This window comes from Podarcis melisellensis, assembly GCF_964234715.1.
Source record: "Podarcis melisellensis genome assembly, chromosome: 3".
Classification (NCBI taxonomy): Eukaryota; Metazoa; Chordata; class Lepidosauria; order Squamata; family Lacertidae; genus Podarcis; species Podarcis melisellensis.
In genome coordinates, this window is record NC_138530.1 from 109,729,413 (window position 1) to 109,745,555 (window position 16,143).

The window sequence follows — 16,143 nt, forward strand, 5'->3', positions numbered from 1 at the left end:
AAAGGGAGCACTTGGTACCGCTGCTGTCAGTCTCCATCAGGCAATCTGGCAGACCTACAAAGGAAATCATTTCAAGCACAGGTGGAAACAAGTCCAGGACAAACACTGCAGAACACATTAATAGAATTTGCCAATGAGGAGATCCTGGAGTGTGCCCAAAATAGTAAGGGGAAGGAGTTTCTCTAAGGTCAGTGGGAAAGACTTTTTCACTCATCACTACAGTGAGACTGGTACACGATAGAAAGGGAAAGCCAAGCTCTTGCTGAAGCAGGCAGCCCGTATACAAGCCTGTGTGTTCACATACCCTCCCATATTTCTCCAGTGAAAATAGGGATGTCCCATCCCAGAATAATTCTACTATTTCTACCCCACACATCTTACTGGGTTGCCCCAGCCACTCTGGGCATCTTCCAACATACAGTGGTGCCTCGCAAGACGAAAAGAATCTGTTCCGCGATTCTCTTCGTCTAGCGGTTTTTTCATCTTGCGAAGCAAGCCCATTGACAGCTTAGCAGATTAGCGCTACAGCGGTCTAGCGGCTTCTAGCGATCAGCTGTTAAGCGGCTTAGCGGCTTAGGAAAAGGGGGGAAAGCGGAAAAAACCCGCGGGAACTCGCAAGATTTTTTCGTCTTGCGAAGCAACCCCATAGGGAAATTCGTTTTGCGAAGCGCCTCCAAAACGGAAAACCCTTTCGTCTAGTGGGTTTTCTGTCTTGCGAGGCGTTCGTCTTGCGAGGCACCACTGTATATAAAAACATTTTTAAAAAACACTTCCCTAAATATGAGATAATTAGAAGGTACTTGAAAGTATCAAATAGGCCTAGGATTAGAATAAGAATGTTGTATAGTAATATAGTTTAAGTCAATAAGAAAAGAGATGAATAAAGTAAATTGAAGGAGTAAATTGTAGTAGAAAGATGATTTTGGAGAACTGCTACAAGGTGATACAATGAAATTCAGTTAGGGAGGATTTGAGGAAGTCAGTTAATAATGGAATTTAAAATGAACTTCAGAAGGAATGTGTGTTTTTATTTTTGGTTCCCCCCCCCTTAGTATTGTAATGTTCTCTCTTTTGTATTTTTTATATATCTGTTAAAATTAATAAAAAATTTGAAAAAAACCCCATACATTTCCCTATACAGTAGTACAGTGGTTAAGTACTTAATTCGTTCCGGAGGTCCATACTTAACCTGAAACTGTTCTTAACCTGAAGCACAACTTTAGCTAATGGGGCCTCCTGCTGTTGCCACGCCACCAGAGCACGATTTCTGTTCTCATCCTGAAACAAAGTTCTTAACCTGAAGCACTATTTCTGGGTTAGCGCTCTCTGTAACCTGAAGCGTATGCAATCTAAAGCGTATGCAACCTGAGTTACCACTGTACAGGATTGCCTTCAGGCGGCTTGGGGATCAGATAACGCCATACCCGCCAACATTTCTCCAACGAAAATAGGAACATCCTAAGGAAAAGTGGAACATTTCAGGATCAAATCAGAAACCAGGACGGCTTCTCTAAATCAGGGCCGTTCCTGGAAAATAGGGACATATTGGAGGGTCTGCTGTATCCGATATCCTCGACCTATAGGGGAAAAAAAACTTTCCCAGGCCACAGGAGAGGAGTCCATACAAAGGTAGCCACTCTTTCAATATTCAAGAACATTCCTGCAGAAGTAGCCCAGCCCAGACCCTCCTTGAGCCCGACAGGCTAGTTCCCCTACTGTAAAAAAATTGGGGATCTCCTAGTCTTCTAACCATCGCAGGGAACCCAACTGACCTATTCGATCCACGCGCTAAATTAAATGCCCTTTCACATATGGAGAGAGGAAAACAAAAAAAACCCTCCAAAACCTTTTTTGAACGTAGTAAAACCAGGGCGAAACCTTCCTCGGGTTTGCCAAGTGCCGGAAATTCGGTGGGGTTTTTTTTTTTTTGTGCGTGTTCCCCGCGACCGCCCCCTTGACCCTGTTGCTGTGGAGGCGCTATGGGCCGCATCCGGGGCCTCGAGTGGCCGCGAAGTCCCAGGCCCAGGCCGCCTGCTTCGGCGAGGGGCGGGGCGGGGGCCGCGCTTCTCCCCTTACCAGTTCGGCGTATCCGCGGGGAGGCCTGGCTTTCCCGGCGCCGCGCTCCGAGTTCCCCGCAGGCCCTCCGACCCCGCAGCTGGCCCGCTCGCGTCGCGGCCAAGCCCAGGCCAGCAGCTGCTGCTGCTGCCGGGAGCCCGTGGGGCGCAGCAGGCGGTGCGGGGAGAGGGCGGCGGCGAGCGGCGCCCGGCAGAGGAGTCCCCGTCGCGCCCTGGCGGGGTTGGCGCCCCTCAGGAACCGCCAGCCGCAGGCGCCGCCCTTGGCCAGCCAGGCCGCGGGCAACATGGCCGGCCTCTCCGCCCGCTCAGAGGAGAACCACGGCGACGACGCTGAGGGGCGGCAGCGGCGGCTCCTCCTCCTCCCCGGCTGCTGCCCCCACCGCCGGCCGCCGCCGCCTCCTCCTCGCCCTCCATTCAACTTAGGCCGGGCCGGGCCTTTCGCCTCAGAGAGGCGCTTTACGTTGCCTTTCGCGACAGCGCCGCGCTTTACGGCCAAGCTCCCGACCGGCGGCTCTCAAAAGGTGGCGGGCGGCGACGTTGCTTAGGAGACGGAGCGTCGCAGCACGTGGGAGAACAGGACGCAGCCTGTGCGGGGCAGCGCGCTGTTTTGACGCTTTTCCGGTCGCCAAAGCCAGCTGGTGGGGGGTGGTTGTTTTTTTAGGTATCCGCAGCTTAACGCCTAAAATGGAAGCCATGATAAAAAATAGCATTGTGGCATGCAAACCAATAAATGACTATTTAATCAAAGCAGTAAGTGGTTTGGGTTTTTAAAATAGCTTTACAGTGGTATCTCGGGTTAAGTACTTAATTCATTCCAGAGGTACGTTCTTAACCTGAAGCACCACTTTAGCTAATGGGGCCTCCTGCTGCTGCCGCGCCACCGGAGCCCAATTTCTGTTCTTATCCTGAAGCGAAGTTCTTAACCTGAAGCACTATTTCTGGACAAAAAGAATTCCTTCCAGTAACACCTTAAAGACCAACTAAGTCAGTTCTTGGTATGAGCTTTCGTGTGCATGCACACTTCTTCAGATACACTATTTCTGGGTTAGCGGAGTTTGTAACCTGAAGCGTCTGTAACCTGAGGTACCACTGTATTGTACTCAAACCACGGGACGTGGGTGGCGCTGTGGGTTAAACCACAGAGCCTAGGGCTTGCCGATCAGAAAGTCGGCGGTTCGAATCCCTGTGATGGGGTGAGCTCCCGTTGCTCGGTCCCTGCTCCTGCCAACCTAGCAGTTCGAAAGCACGTCAAAGTGCAAGTAGATAAATAGGGACCACTCCGGCGGGAAAGTAAACGGCGTTTCCGTGCGCTGCTCTGGTTCGCCAGAAGTGGCTTAGTCATGCTGGCCACATGACCCGGAAGCTGTACGCCGGGTCCCTCGGCCAATAAAATGAGGTGAGCGCCGCAACCCCAGAGCCGGTCACGACTGGACCTAATGGTCAGGGGTCCCTTTACCTTTACTGTGATACCTCAGGTTAAGTACTTAATTCGTTCCAGAGGTACGTTCTTAACCTGAAGCACCACTTTAGCTAATGGGGCCTCCTGCCGCCACGCTGCCGGAGCACGATTTCTGTTCTCATCCTGAAGCAAAGTTCTTAACCTGACACACTATTTCTGGGTTAGTGGAGTGTGTAACCTGAAGCGTATGTAACCTGAGGTACCACTGTATTGTACTCAAACCATTGAACAAATAATTGTAACAGTGTTTTCTTTTTTAAAAATAGCTTTATTCACATAAACCAATAAACAAATGGTTAAAACAAAACAGAATAGCTTTATTGCGCACAAATAAATAGATGAATGTAACAGCAGGTTGAAGGGGGGTGTTGACTCTGTCCATAATTTTAAAATGTCAGCAGTTTGGTTTTTTCCATGAATTTAAGATACTTTATGGACGCAGCAACAGTACCTGATCAATTCAAAGGCTACAAGGCTTTCTACATGAGTAATCTTAAACCTTTGAAGACAAGGGCTGCAGCTTTAACCCAACCAATCTTCCCTTAACTTTTTACTGTATGTTTATATGGTGGCAATGCTGTTGTTGTGAGCTGCCTTAGTTCAGGCTGTGATTCACTTGAACAGCAATGGTCTACTATTCCCAAACGATCATGCAAGACCCAACCCTCCTCTTCCACCTAACCAGCAACAGGTAGGCACATCATGGGGAACGGCACAAAGTGTTCCTATTCTACCCATAAGCAAATTCAATACATTCATGGGTGTACGTCAGAGCTGATACCTTCCTCTTCCATACAAATGTAATGGAAAAATAATAGCATTCTAAAACAGAATTAGTGCCCTGTGTTGGAAATTTCTCTGGTATTCCCAAGCCTATGGTTGATTGTATGTGGTCTTACAATCTTCAAAACCTGCCTATGAAACTGGCTATCAGCCAAGGATAAATTCAATACAATATAGAACTATTTCAAAATCACATTTCCTTCACTTGACACAGTTTCCCTTTTTTAAAACCATGCTAAATATTATGGGTTTCATCCAATATTAGCTACACTTAGAATAGATTCCTTGAAATGAATGGACATGACTAACTTTAAATCCAATGAATCTAACCCAAGCATACCTTGGTTGGATGCAACCCAATATAATTACTGAGCGAATTAGTTGTTGTATTTAAACAAAATATCAATATTCACTACTAGTGTTCCCAAGTTTTCAAAATGAACGTTTTAAAAGGCAATCACTCATACAAGAATCATGAATGAGTTACACACTTTCATACTCCCTTCTCACATATGGCTTCTATGTCCACCTCCTGTTTATTGGTAACCAGTTTGCTGTCATGTTTGAATCAGTGAGCTACAGTTTGAACTGAGATAAAAACTGAAAAGGAAGCCTTTTCAACCGACACGCAAAACAGCGAAAGGAACGTGTGGGGAACACAAGAGCTAACAGCAACCAGACCAGCAGCACAACTCACCTCTGAAAACCACCACACACAAACCAAAAGGAAACCTTTTGTAAACACAAAACACACTTGCATGCTCCTGCTTGTCTGTATAGAGCCAATGTGTTACTGCAGAATGCAACATGAGAATCTCCTAAGCATTTTTAATCATTGCAGTTGCAATTAAACATGTTGGATTAACATTCTCTCTTGCAGTGCCTTTTGAAGATAGCATCTTAAAACAATGCATAAGTTTCACTACTTGTTTAAGTTTTACTTATTTACATGACTTTGAAATGGCAGCTGAAGTCATTTTCTCCATTATGATAATAACCTATCTGAGCAGGTTTCTGCACATATTTTGTAACACCTGGTGTGACAAAGTACTGATTTTTAAAAAGGTCTTGCATATAAGCCTTGGTAGCCTTAACAGAGTATTGTGTTGTATTCTACTGATCCTCTTCCAAAAACTCAGTTACTTTGGTTGCCGAATTCCTTCACATAGTTTGAAGCTGATAAAGCCTTGGACCTTTTTTCAAGAAATAACCCTGGTCATTTAAAGATCCAATGAAGTTTTCAAAGTCGGCTACCTGGAAGAATCACACAAAGTAAGTTTATTTTCTGGAGAGACAAGACACTACACATTATGCTGCAAGCCTCTTTCCTCACAAGAAGTTGATATTTAAACTATTTAAATGTTTTTCATCAAGAAGGGAATTTCAAAAACAGTTTGTGACACAAGTATATGCTATGTGAAAGGGTGGAGGGATCAAAAATTCACCTAAGCTAATACAAGCCCTTCATTATTTTTTTAAGAGATCATTTTCTATTCATTCTCTAGTTAAAGGGCAGCGGGGCACAACTCTCTCTGACTGTCCTAAGTTATCTATACAATTGTCAGTGTTCACACAGCGAAATACTGCAGGAAAAAATAAAATCTGCAGAAATTGCAACACACTTCAAGATAGTTCACAGGTGTCAGGCTGTTAAAGAAGAAAGGCAAGTTTCAGTAACAACAAAGTTTGCGGTGCTGATGTTAGATGATATATTAGTAGGGCAACCAATCTCAAATACAATTTCTATATACATAGGCAAAGTTCAGCCATCGGAGCTGGAGCAATATGATTAAAGTCCTCTGAACCATGGAAGTACAGATGCTGGGATCGGAACCTGTTTTTCCAACTGATAATTCCAATACCAAACTTAATCATTTCCAAATACAAAATTTTATTTTTACTTACTTTTACGTTTACCTCCTTTGCAATCTGCCGCAGCTGTTGAACCTCAAAAAGGCTGTTGTAGGTTCTTTCTGCAATACGATGAAGGGCAGAAACAAACCTCTTTGCTTGCGACCTGTTGCTCATTCCGGAACCGTGTTGCGAACGATCAAAATCCAACTTCCCAAACTCATCGGAGTAAGTTCCTAACATGCTTGAAGAAGAAACACACAGAAACATCAATAAACAATGAAGGCATAAAACTAGGCAGAGAAGAGTTAACCACAAGAGCAAGCTTGAAGCTGTTGTTCATTTTCTGCAGGGAATGGAGGGAATCACCAGTGGATTGATCAATTAGAGCTCTCTCTCCCTCAATATCCATGGATTCTCCCTCTATTCTAGTGTAGAAAACAGCTCCCTGTACCCAATGGGGAATGTGACATTGGACCTACTGTGATCATTGGAGCCATTGAATTTGAGCAGCTCAATTTGCATATTCCTGCCTAGTACAGTGAGTGGAGGGACAGGAAAATGTGTACATATCACTGAAATAAATAAAAGCACCACCAGGTGTGCACTAGAGCCCCGCAGACCTTTGGTTTGCTGTAAATTGAGTTTTATTCTGGTGCATACTACCTGTATTTCATTATTTCTATGACATCTTCAGCATCTTCTTTGGTGGCCTTTTCTTTTAATTCTAACCTTGACCGTGCCTTAAACAAACAAACAATAATTAAAATTAAAATGGGTTTTATCCAAGTCACACTCGAGAGTAGACCTGCTGAAATAAAGGGGCCTGATTAAGTTAAGTCCATTGACTTCAATGGGTACTCCAAGTAGGATTTAGTCAGCAAAAACCCTTTGCAATGACCAACCTAATTTATTCAGATCAGAAAAGTTACGTGAAAGGAGTTTACATCAGCAGCCGAAAAATACAGACAATTACACACTACATTTTTCAGTCTGAATGTGGATATAGTTCAGCAAAGCTGCTGAATTTTGTGGCATTTAGGAAAGAACAGAACAGAACAGAACTCCAACCGTGCTGGCAGAGAACACAAGCTTCGTACACACAAGGCCCCTGGTATCTCTACATAAAGGACATCAAGTAACCAACCTGGGAAACGTCCCTGTGCCAAGACCTTGGAGAACCAGTGACAGATGGAATAAGAATACTGGACTAGAGGATTCAATGGCATGACCCAGTTTAAGGCAGTTTCATATAGTTTAAAATCAAAGAGGAAGAATGGGGATTGTTCCATTTGGCGAGCTGAAATGCTTGTGCTGAAGAAATGATTAAAAAGAGCACATCACTGAACTCCTTCCTTGGAACAAAGGCAGCTTAGAGTATCAACGTAATGGATTGGGGAGAGAGAAGTAAAGTTGAATCAGCCACAAGATAAAGAAGAGAAAATCCGGGTCACACCAGCAGAATCGTATTTAAAAAGTGAGATATCCAGTGGAATATCTCTGTTTGCGAGATCTTTTCTGGAATAACACCCAGCATCAGACATTAAATTTTAAGGAGTATCTCTACTTTGAGGCTAAAGTTACAAGGGAGCCATTCAAGAAACAGAAGACAGTGAACATGGCTGAGCCCAGTTTGTTAACTTTTAGTATCCTCAATTTTATTTACAGAAAAAGATGGTAGCAGCATTTTTTTTAAAAAAAAAGATGGTGAGAGTTTTCCTTGCTCCCCTGGAATCTCAAGAATCCGGCAACTCAGATTTGGTCCAAATCCAGTCCCACCAGGTTGATGGAATTACATCTATTTATTTAAATTAGTTTTTTTTAAAGAAAATATTTGCGCTGTCTCCCAACGCTCACATTAAAATCACTAGCATTTGGGCAGCCTGTCACTTGTCGAAACTTTCCTCCTGCAAGAAATCCAAGTGGCAAGAAATATAAAATGAAAGAAAACCTCGGTAAGACGTATCAAGGACTCCAACTGCCGTGTGGTGATAGGTGTGCTGTCTGCTCTTTGGCTTTGTTGTCGGAGTTGAAGGTAGAATTCCTGGAGGACCTGAGCAGCCTCTGGAGATAGCGTGGGGTGCACATACTGGCGGGCATAGCCAACATACTTCCTCAACAGCTGGTGCGGAACGGGGTCAAAATTTTCTCCCGGAATGACCTGGCAATTGAAAACACGCTTTAGGTATTACGGCATTCCGGAAGTGGACAGTGCCACCAGATTTGAACCACTGTGGCTCCCACAGGTAAGAGTGGGAGTGAGAAACTTGGGAGACCCAGGCTGAAGTCTCTCACCTCATGTAAGTCACTCTGCCTCACAGATCCTCACAACACAGGGTAGATTGTGAGAGTGGCTGTAACGCATGTAAAAAACGCTTTGAACGCTGAAATGCTATATAGCAAACACAATGGCTGAGAGCTCTATCTCTCTTTTAAATCAGAACCAGTGAAGGTGGTGAAGGTCCTGTGTGAGTGTCTGGAAGCGGTTGGAGGATGGATGGTGGCTAACAGATTGAGGTTGAATCCTGACAAGACAGAAGTACTGTTTTGGGGGGACAGGAGGCAGGCAGGTGTGGAGGACTTCCTGGTCCTGAATGGGGTAACTGTGCCCCTGAAGGACCAGGTGCGCAGCCTGGGAGTCATTTTGGACTCATAGTTGTCCATGGAGGCACAGGTCAATTCTGTGTCCAGGGCAGCTGTTTACCAGCTCCATCTGGTACACAGGCTGAGACCCTACCTGCTCATGGACTGCCTCGCCAGAGTAGTGCATGCTCTGGTTATCTCCCGCTTGGACTACTGCAATGCGCTCTACGTGGGGCTACCTTTGAAGGCGACCCAGAAACTACAACTAATCCAGAATGCGGCAGCTAGACTGGGAGTGGCCGCTGAGACCACATAACACTGGTCTGGAAAGACTTACACTGGCTCCCAGTACGTTTCCGAGAACAATTCAAAGTGTTGGTGCTGACCTTTAAAGCCCTAAATAGCCTCGGTCCAGTATATCTGAAGGAGCGTCTCCACCCCTATCGTTCTACCCGGACACTGAGGTCCAGCACCAAGGGCCTTTTGGCGGTTCCCTCACTGTGAGAAGCCAAGTTACAGGGAACCAGGCAGAGGGCCTTCTCGGTAGTGGTGCCCTCCCTGTGGAACACCCTACCACCAGATGTCAAAGAGAACAACAACTACCAGACTTTTAGAAGACATCTGAAGGCAGCCCTGTTTAGGGAAGCTTTTATTGTTTGACGCATTACTGTATTTTTTGACGCATTACTGTATTGTTTGACGCATTACTGTATTTGGTTGGAAGCTCCCCAGAGTGGCTGGGGAGACCCTGCCAGATGGGTGGGGTATAAATAAATTATTATTATTATTATTATTATTATCCAGCTTCCCATCCTGGGTGTAAGTGGAAAGTGTTTTTGTGCAAGCAGGGGAGGGGGATAGTCTTCCATCCACTGGCAGATCTTTGTACTTTATGAGATATCAGCAGAGGAACTGGGAGTTGGCGAGAGGGGCAGTTGTTGGGAAGCGGGGAGCGGAAAAGCCCCCGTACACCACCGCACAGGGCACTTGAGAGTCCCAGCTACTTATACACAAACATGGGCTTCATTTATTTTGAATACTTATATCCTGCTTTATATTCCCCAAGGGTGTCAGGCTTCAGGGACTCGGCTATCCACCCACCCACCCTTTGGCAGTAGATAACCAGAACAAAGCAAAAGGAGTCTCTTACCAGTTAGAAATTTTAATGATCACAGCGAGAGAACAAAGAATCCATTCCTAGGGATGAAGGTGCTCCCAATTAAGGGCTCCACCCACTTCCCCCCTAGTCATCCATGTCACTTCTGCATCTGGCAACCTGATCTCACAACCACTGTGCTTTCTGTGCTGCCGCCTTATCTGCTCTCCTTGATCTTGAGCTGAGCGGATGGATGCTTTCCAGTGAAAGTGAGTCTGTTAACTCTCTCTCTCCCAGTAATTATTCTCCTAGCTGTTCACCACCCAGTTCTTCCCAACTTCTGCCTTCTGAACTATGTCCCTCTGCAAACCGCTGTTCCAAATCTATACTGTCCCACTGCTTCTGGGAAGATTCAGGATCAGGGAGAGGGGGAGGGGCGTCTCCCACCATTTCTCCTCAGTGCAGCCCTCCTCAGCACGGTCCCTGACAAAGGGTCTCTCAAAAAGGGGCTTACAAAAACCCTCACAATAAAAATAATATCTAAATCTGGTATTGATAACAGAAATCTCCCTGTGGTGCCCAGTTTCGGGAAGCATTTCCTGCCCTCAACCATCGCATTTCTTTTTATTACAACAAAAATCAGACTTGGATGTGAAAACCCCATTTAGATACAGTAGCACCCTAGATACTGAACAAAAACAGGAGAAAAATTGAACAAGCGAGCTCCTAGAATTCATTTCATTGCAGCCTCTGATCATTGCCTAGAGAGGTAGGATGGTATAGGGCCAGGAAATCTGAACAGGATGTACTACCTTTAATCTTTCCAACAACGGTTTGTCTGAAACGGCTTCAAGGACTGATATGTTCGAATTCTGAGAGCTCGCGCGAAGCACTACAGCACTGCTGCACCCAGTCTGTTTTCCTGCTCGCATTGCCATCACGTGTTCGGAAAGCAGGTAGTCATGATCTTCATTCGGTATATCCAGCAGTATGAACACCAAGTCAAATCGCGACAATAAAGCGCTCCCCATTCTACACGGAAAGAAAAACCCGCAAGTACAGTGCATGTTCTTAAACATACACACATACCCCTGGGTACACTCTTTCTATAGCATACCTGAAAACATAGTGTGGAGAATTCAAAATAATTTGAGGTCTCTTCAGCAGAAAAAATTCTATATACAAGTTTACATCAATTTGAACATACCATACTTTTCCGTGTATAAGACTAGGTGTTTTTACTGAAAAATTATGTTTAAAATAGAGGGTCGTCTTGTACATGGGTAGTGCCTAGGGGGGGACGTGGGATTGGTTGATGCCACGAGCTGGAGATGGTATGTAGCGTGTCTGCTGCAAGGGGTGGTGTTGACTGGGTGTTGCTGCGGCAATTGGGTGGGCAATAGGCTGTTTCTGCCGGCGAGGGGACAGACGTTAGGAGGCTGTTGCGACGCATGCGAGTGTTAGCGTTGGCCAGGCAGGTGAATTATTTTCAATCACAACAATACAAATACAGTGGTACCTTGGGTTACATACGCTTCAGGTTACAGACACCACTAACCCAGAAATAGTACCTCGGGTTAAGAACTTTGCTTCAAGATGAGAACAGAAATCGTGCTCTGGCAGCACGGCAACAGCAAGAGGCCCCATTAGCTAAAGTGGTGCTTCAGGTTAAGAACAGTTTCAGGTTAAGAACAGGCCTCCAGAACGAATTAAGTACTTAACCCAAGGTGAATATCATTATTCTATTATATATTTTATACTAACTATTAGCCTACGTGTTGTGTTTGTATTGTTGTGAGGAGAGTGGTTTTCGGCAACCCCCCCAAAAAAGCTCAACAACTCTGGCAATCTCCCCCCATTTTCTTAATTTTTAGTCCCCCAAAATAGGGGGCGTCTTATACATAGGGGCGTGTTATACACGGAAAAGTATCATAATTTGTTTGCTTTTTGTTCAGAATTTTACAACATTCAGCAAAAAAAGGGGGGAGAGTATTCACATTGAACATTTAAAAGGAGAAATAAGTAATTCCTTCCAGAAAGGTCACCTTTCGGATAAAATCAGTGATGCAGACTTAAAAGTCATTTTTTAAATCCCCCCTTCTTTCTTTCTGATGCATGCATTTTAGAAGTACTTACTTTAAATTCTCAGATACTGTTTTGGCCTTGTTGTAGTGTCCCCCAACTGGATTTGCAGCTGCTATGATTGACGTCCTCGCTGGCAAACTGCAAACAATACCAGCCTTGGCGAGGCTGATGCTTTGCTGTTCCATAGCTTCCAGCAAGGCTTGGTGCTGGTTACCCATTTTATCAAACTCATCTATTCCACAAATACCTGAAAAACAAAACGACAAAAAGAGAGGTGTCATTCCCGTACTCTCATAAACTGGATAAGTGAAAGGGAGCAGAGAGTGAAGACGATGCGCCAAAAACTTGTTTGAACCAGCACTTTCTACAACTGGAGCTAAGCAATCTCTATTTGCATGTGTGTGTTTTAAAAAAAGCATGGCAATAGGTTCTGGCATACTTTAGCATTTGCCATTGTCAGGGTCCGCAGGCATTGAAGTGGGCTGTGCATATAGAGTTAGTCATGCCAACCCACCCATCAGATTATCAGTGCCAGAAGTAAAGCCAGTAGTTATCATCTACTTGAAAAGAAGGGGAACTTGATGCAGACTAGAGTGGTCCGATGCAGAAGAGGAAAAGGTTCCTGCCTGCATGACAAGCTATGCCTTATGAAATTCCCTCATTTGCAAAACTACAGAAAATGGAGAAGACCTGGAGATGCAAAGAAGTAGAGGGAACGTTCTTTCATATGTGGTGGACTTGTAAAAGGGTAAAGGCGTATTGTGAAATGATCCATAATGAATTGGGGAAAAATGTTTAAAAGTAAAGCTAAAGGTAAAGGGACCCCTGACTATTAGGTCCAGTCGTGACCGACTCTGGGGTTGCGGCGCTCATCTCGCTTTATTGGCCAAGGGAGCCGGCGTACAGCTTCTGGGTCATGTGGCCAGCATGACTAAGCCACTTCTAGCGAACCAGAGCAGTGCACGGAAACGCCGTTTACCTTCCCGCCGGAGCGGTACCTATTTATCTACTTGCACTTTGACGTCCTTTCGAACTGCTAGGTGGGCAGGAGCAGGAACTGAGCAACGGGAGCTCACCCCGTTGCGGGGATTTGAACCGCCGACCTTCTGATCGGCAAGTTCTAGGCTCTGTGGTTTAACCCACAGCGCCACCTGCGTCCCTAAAAAGTACTTTAAAAGTACTTTCCCCAAAAAACCAGAGTCCTTTCTGTTGGGGATAATTAGGGCTGAAATTCCCAGGCGTCAAAAAAGGTTGTTTATGTATGCCACTACTGTGACCCATGTTTTGTTAGCCCCAAAATGGAACACGAGCAAGGTCCCAAACAAAGAAGAATGGCAACTGAAGTTGACAGAATACGTACAACTTGCAGACTTAGCATATAGAATAAGAGAACAAGAACATACGTTTACAGCAGATTAGAAAAACGTTTATTGAATATATGGGAAATAATTGTATATAGGTGAAACACTGGCAGCATTAAGATAAATTCAACAGTGTAAATAAGTTTTGATGGATGTAATAATGGAATACTGAATGGTATTGCTTTTGTAAAATATGCAGGGATTTATTATGAACCATGGGATTAAACCAGGGATATACAGTGGTGCCCCGCAAGACGAATGACTCGCAAGACGGAAAACCCACTAGACAAAAGGGTTTTCCGTTTTGGAGGTGCTTCACAAAACGAATTTCCTATGGGCTTGCTTTGCAAGACGAAAATGTCTTGCGAGTTCCTGCGGGGTTTTTTCCCTCCCCCCCCCTTTTCCCCAAGCCGCTAAGCCGCTTATCAGCTGATCCGCTAAGCCACTTAACAGCTGATCCGCTAAGCTGCTTAACAGCTGATCCGCTAAGCCGCTTAACAGCTGATCCGCTAAGCCGCTAAGTCGCTTATCAGCTGATCCGCTAAGCCTGCTAAGCTGCTAATAGCGCTAATCCGCTAAGCCGCTAATGGGCTTGCTTCGCAAGATGAAAAAACCGCAAGACGAAGAGACTCGTGGAACGGATTCTTTTCGTCTTGCGAGGCACCACTGTAACCATGGATTAAAATGAACCATGGAAAGAGAAGAAAGGAAGTCACTGATATCTTAAGGATGTAAAGTGAGTATTTTAAATTGTAAAACAGAAAATTTAATAGTGTGTGTGTGTGTGTGTGTGAGAGAGAGAGAGAGAGAGAGAGAGAGAGAGAGAGAGAGAGAGAGAGAGTAAGTAGACCTGTCCTCATTTGCAACTGGCCACCCTAATTCAGCCAACCACCATGGTACTGTAAGTATTCTGCCCGCCCTGTGAGCTGGATCATCTTCCAGTAGAGTATCAAATACCCAGATGGAAAAGGTAGGGAAAGCAACTAACTTCCTACAAGATCACAAATGAGGAATGGACTAGTTATGGCCTTCTGTGTCAATGTGAAAAAGTGCTTTGAAGGCTACAGCCACAGTTTTTATAAGATTTCTAGAACTAACAAGGTAATGTACCATACCAGCTGAAAGGATTATGCATTAGCTCAAAGTTTCCAGGTACAGAGAGGATCACTTCCATAGTACCTTGATCTCCAAGGACAAGGGCACCAGCTTCCAAGGAAAAATCTCCAGAAGAACTGTCTCTGGACAGAGTTACAGTCAGACCAGCTGCAGTCGTCGCATTGCCACACACATACACACCACGAGGTGCAATATTGCATACAGCCTAAGAAACAAATGGTAAAGACTAGTTTTGCACGCTATGCAAACTATACTATGCACACTATACTACTGTAGTATACTACATAGTATACTACACTATACTATACTATGCACACAACATCCCCAATGAAGAATATACATCTTTTCCCTGCATTCAGATTGATATAGCTGGAGCTAAAGTATACTTTTAAAAAACAGTTTGGATGTCGGCAAGAAAACAACAACAAATAAACACTATTTATTTATTAATAAATGAATATACTTGCAACATCTGACTCTTCCCCAGTCCTGGATCTCCAACCACCAGAAGATGAGGGTCTCCTCGAATAGGAATCCGATTTTTATCATCCATATACTTTTGACAGCCTCCAAACAATGCCAACACTAAGCCAGCTTTCACAATCTGTTAAATGGAAGCATGGTGCATAAAGTATTGGAATGGATTAGCTCAAGGCAGCGGCACATAGTCCACATGTGGTCTGTTCATACCTCATACCTTGAGAATCCCAGCATGAAGAGATGCAGGCACAATGGCAAAATACTAAGTACACGCAGGTCCTGCTCTTAAAATGCTCATTATCCAAAAATTTATCTGGACACAAAGAATTATACCCAAACCTCGCTACACAAACGGCTGATTCAGGTATCTGAACAGCCAGAGTTTGTCCACTTCCTTACCTGTTTTGAGTTTTGCTGGTAGGCAGCAGACATTTTGGGCAGAAACCAGGGAGGGAGGGAAGGAAATCAAACAAATCAGGGAACAGGAGACTAATCAGACTAATCAGTTCTTCCTTTGTCTTTTGCTGGTTGCCTTAAGCAGTTCTGGGCAGAAACTATGGAGGAAAGGAAGAAGACTAGACTAGAAACACAGACTAGAAATGTCACCATTAGAAATAATGGAAATTGTCAGCTCATTATGTGAAAACTCGCCTAACAAACGATTTCCTGGGAATAAATGGTGTTCAAAAAGCAGGACCTGCGTGTATCAAAAACAAGGCAATAAAAAGATTGATGGCCTCATTGTTTTAAACTCACATGAAATCTATTTATTGAAAATAGAAACAAGAAAATTCTATAAAAATAACTACAAACACTTCCACCGTAGCATAACAACTGAAAAGTGAAAACATACATTTTTAAAAATGAAAAGGAAGCCAATGTACAATTTGTCAGGGGGCTTCAGAAGAGGCCTAGGCCATATGAGTAAACATGGGATTTATTTTTTTGTAATGCTAACATAACTGACTGAATCCTACAAGGGCAGGGAAACAAAAGAACAAAGAACATCCCAATCTTATATTCCAAGTTACTCATTCTGGATTGCCAACCAGTTGACAAAAACTAGATTACAGGGGGGACGGTGGATGTTTTCCAGTGAGCATTTAGAACAGCCATCAGAATTTTTCCATTGGGATGCACTTACCTCATGACCGTAGATAGTAGGACAAAGAGAACTAGAAGGAAGAGAAAAACCAAATTAACACATAATTTAAAACAAATACCCAGGGTAGTGCATGTTCTGTGTCAATAAAC

The 16,143-nt window shown here is 44.3% G+C and overlaps 1 protein-coding gene across 4 annotated transcripts in view; it reads right to left on the minus strand.

Moving 5' to 3' along the window:
- The window catches only part of MCM8 (minichromosome maintenance 8 homologous recombination repair factor), a 38,817-nt gene that overhangs the window by 8,619 nt on the left and 14,055 nt on the right, over window positions 1–16,143 (minus strand). For 2 of the 4 annotated variants that reach the window (XM_081906157.1, XM_081906158.1), the window contains exons 11-19: window positions 16,034–16,064; window positions 14,873–15,013; window positions 14,473–14,614; window positions 11,984–12,179; window positions 10,660–10,879; window positions 8,120–8,329; window positions 6,835–6,911; window positions 6,223–6,412; window positions 5,247–5,571 (exon numbers count right to left, since the gene is read on the minus strand). In XM_081906157.1, coding sequence (XP_081762283.1) covers window positions 5,479–5,571; window positions 6,223–6,412; window positions 6,835–6,911; window positions 8,120–8,329; window positions 10,660–10,879; window positions 11,984–12,179; window positions 14,473–14,614; window positions 14,873–15,013; window positions 16,034–16,064 — 1,300 coding nt within the window. In that variant the 3' untranslated portion in view covers window positions 5,247–5,478. Of the gene's footprint in view, window positions 1–2,076; window positions 2,529–5,246; window positions 5,572–6,222; window positions 6,413–6,834; window positions 6,912–8,119; window positions 8,330–10,659; window positions 10,880–11,983; window positions 12,180–14,472; window positions 14,615–14,872; window positions 15,014–16,033; window positions 16,065–16,143 lie in introns of those variants that run through there. The other 2 variants (XM_081906160.1, XM_081906159.1) reach the window with 2 other exon arrangements.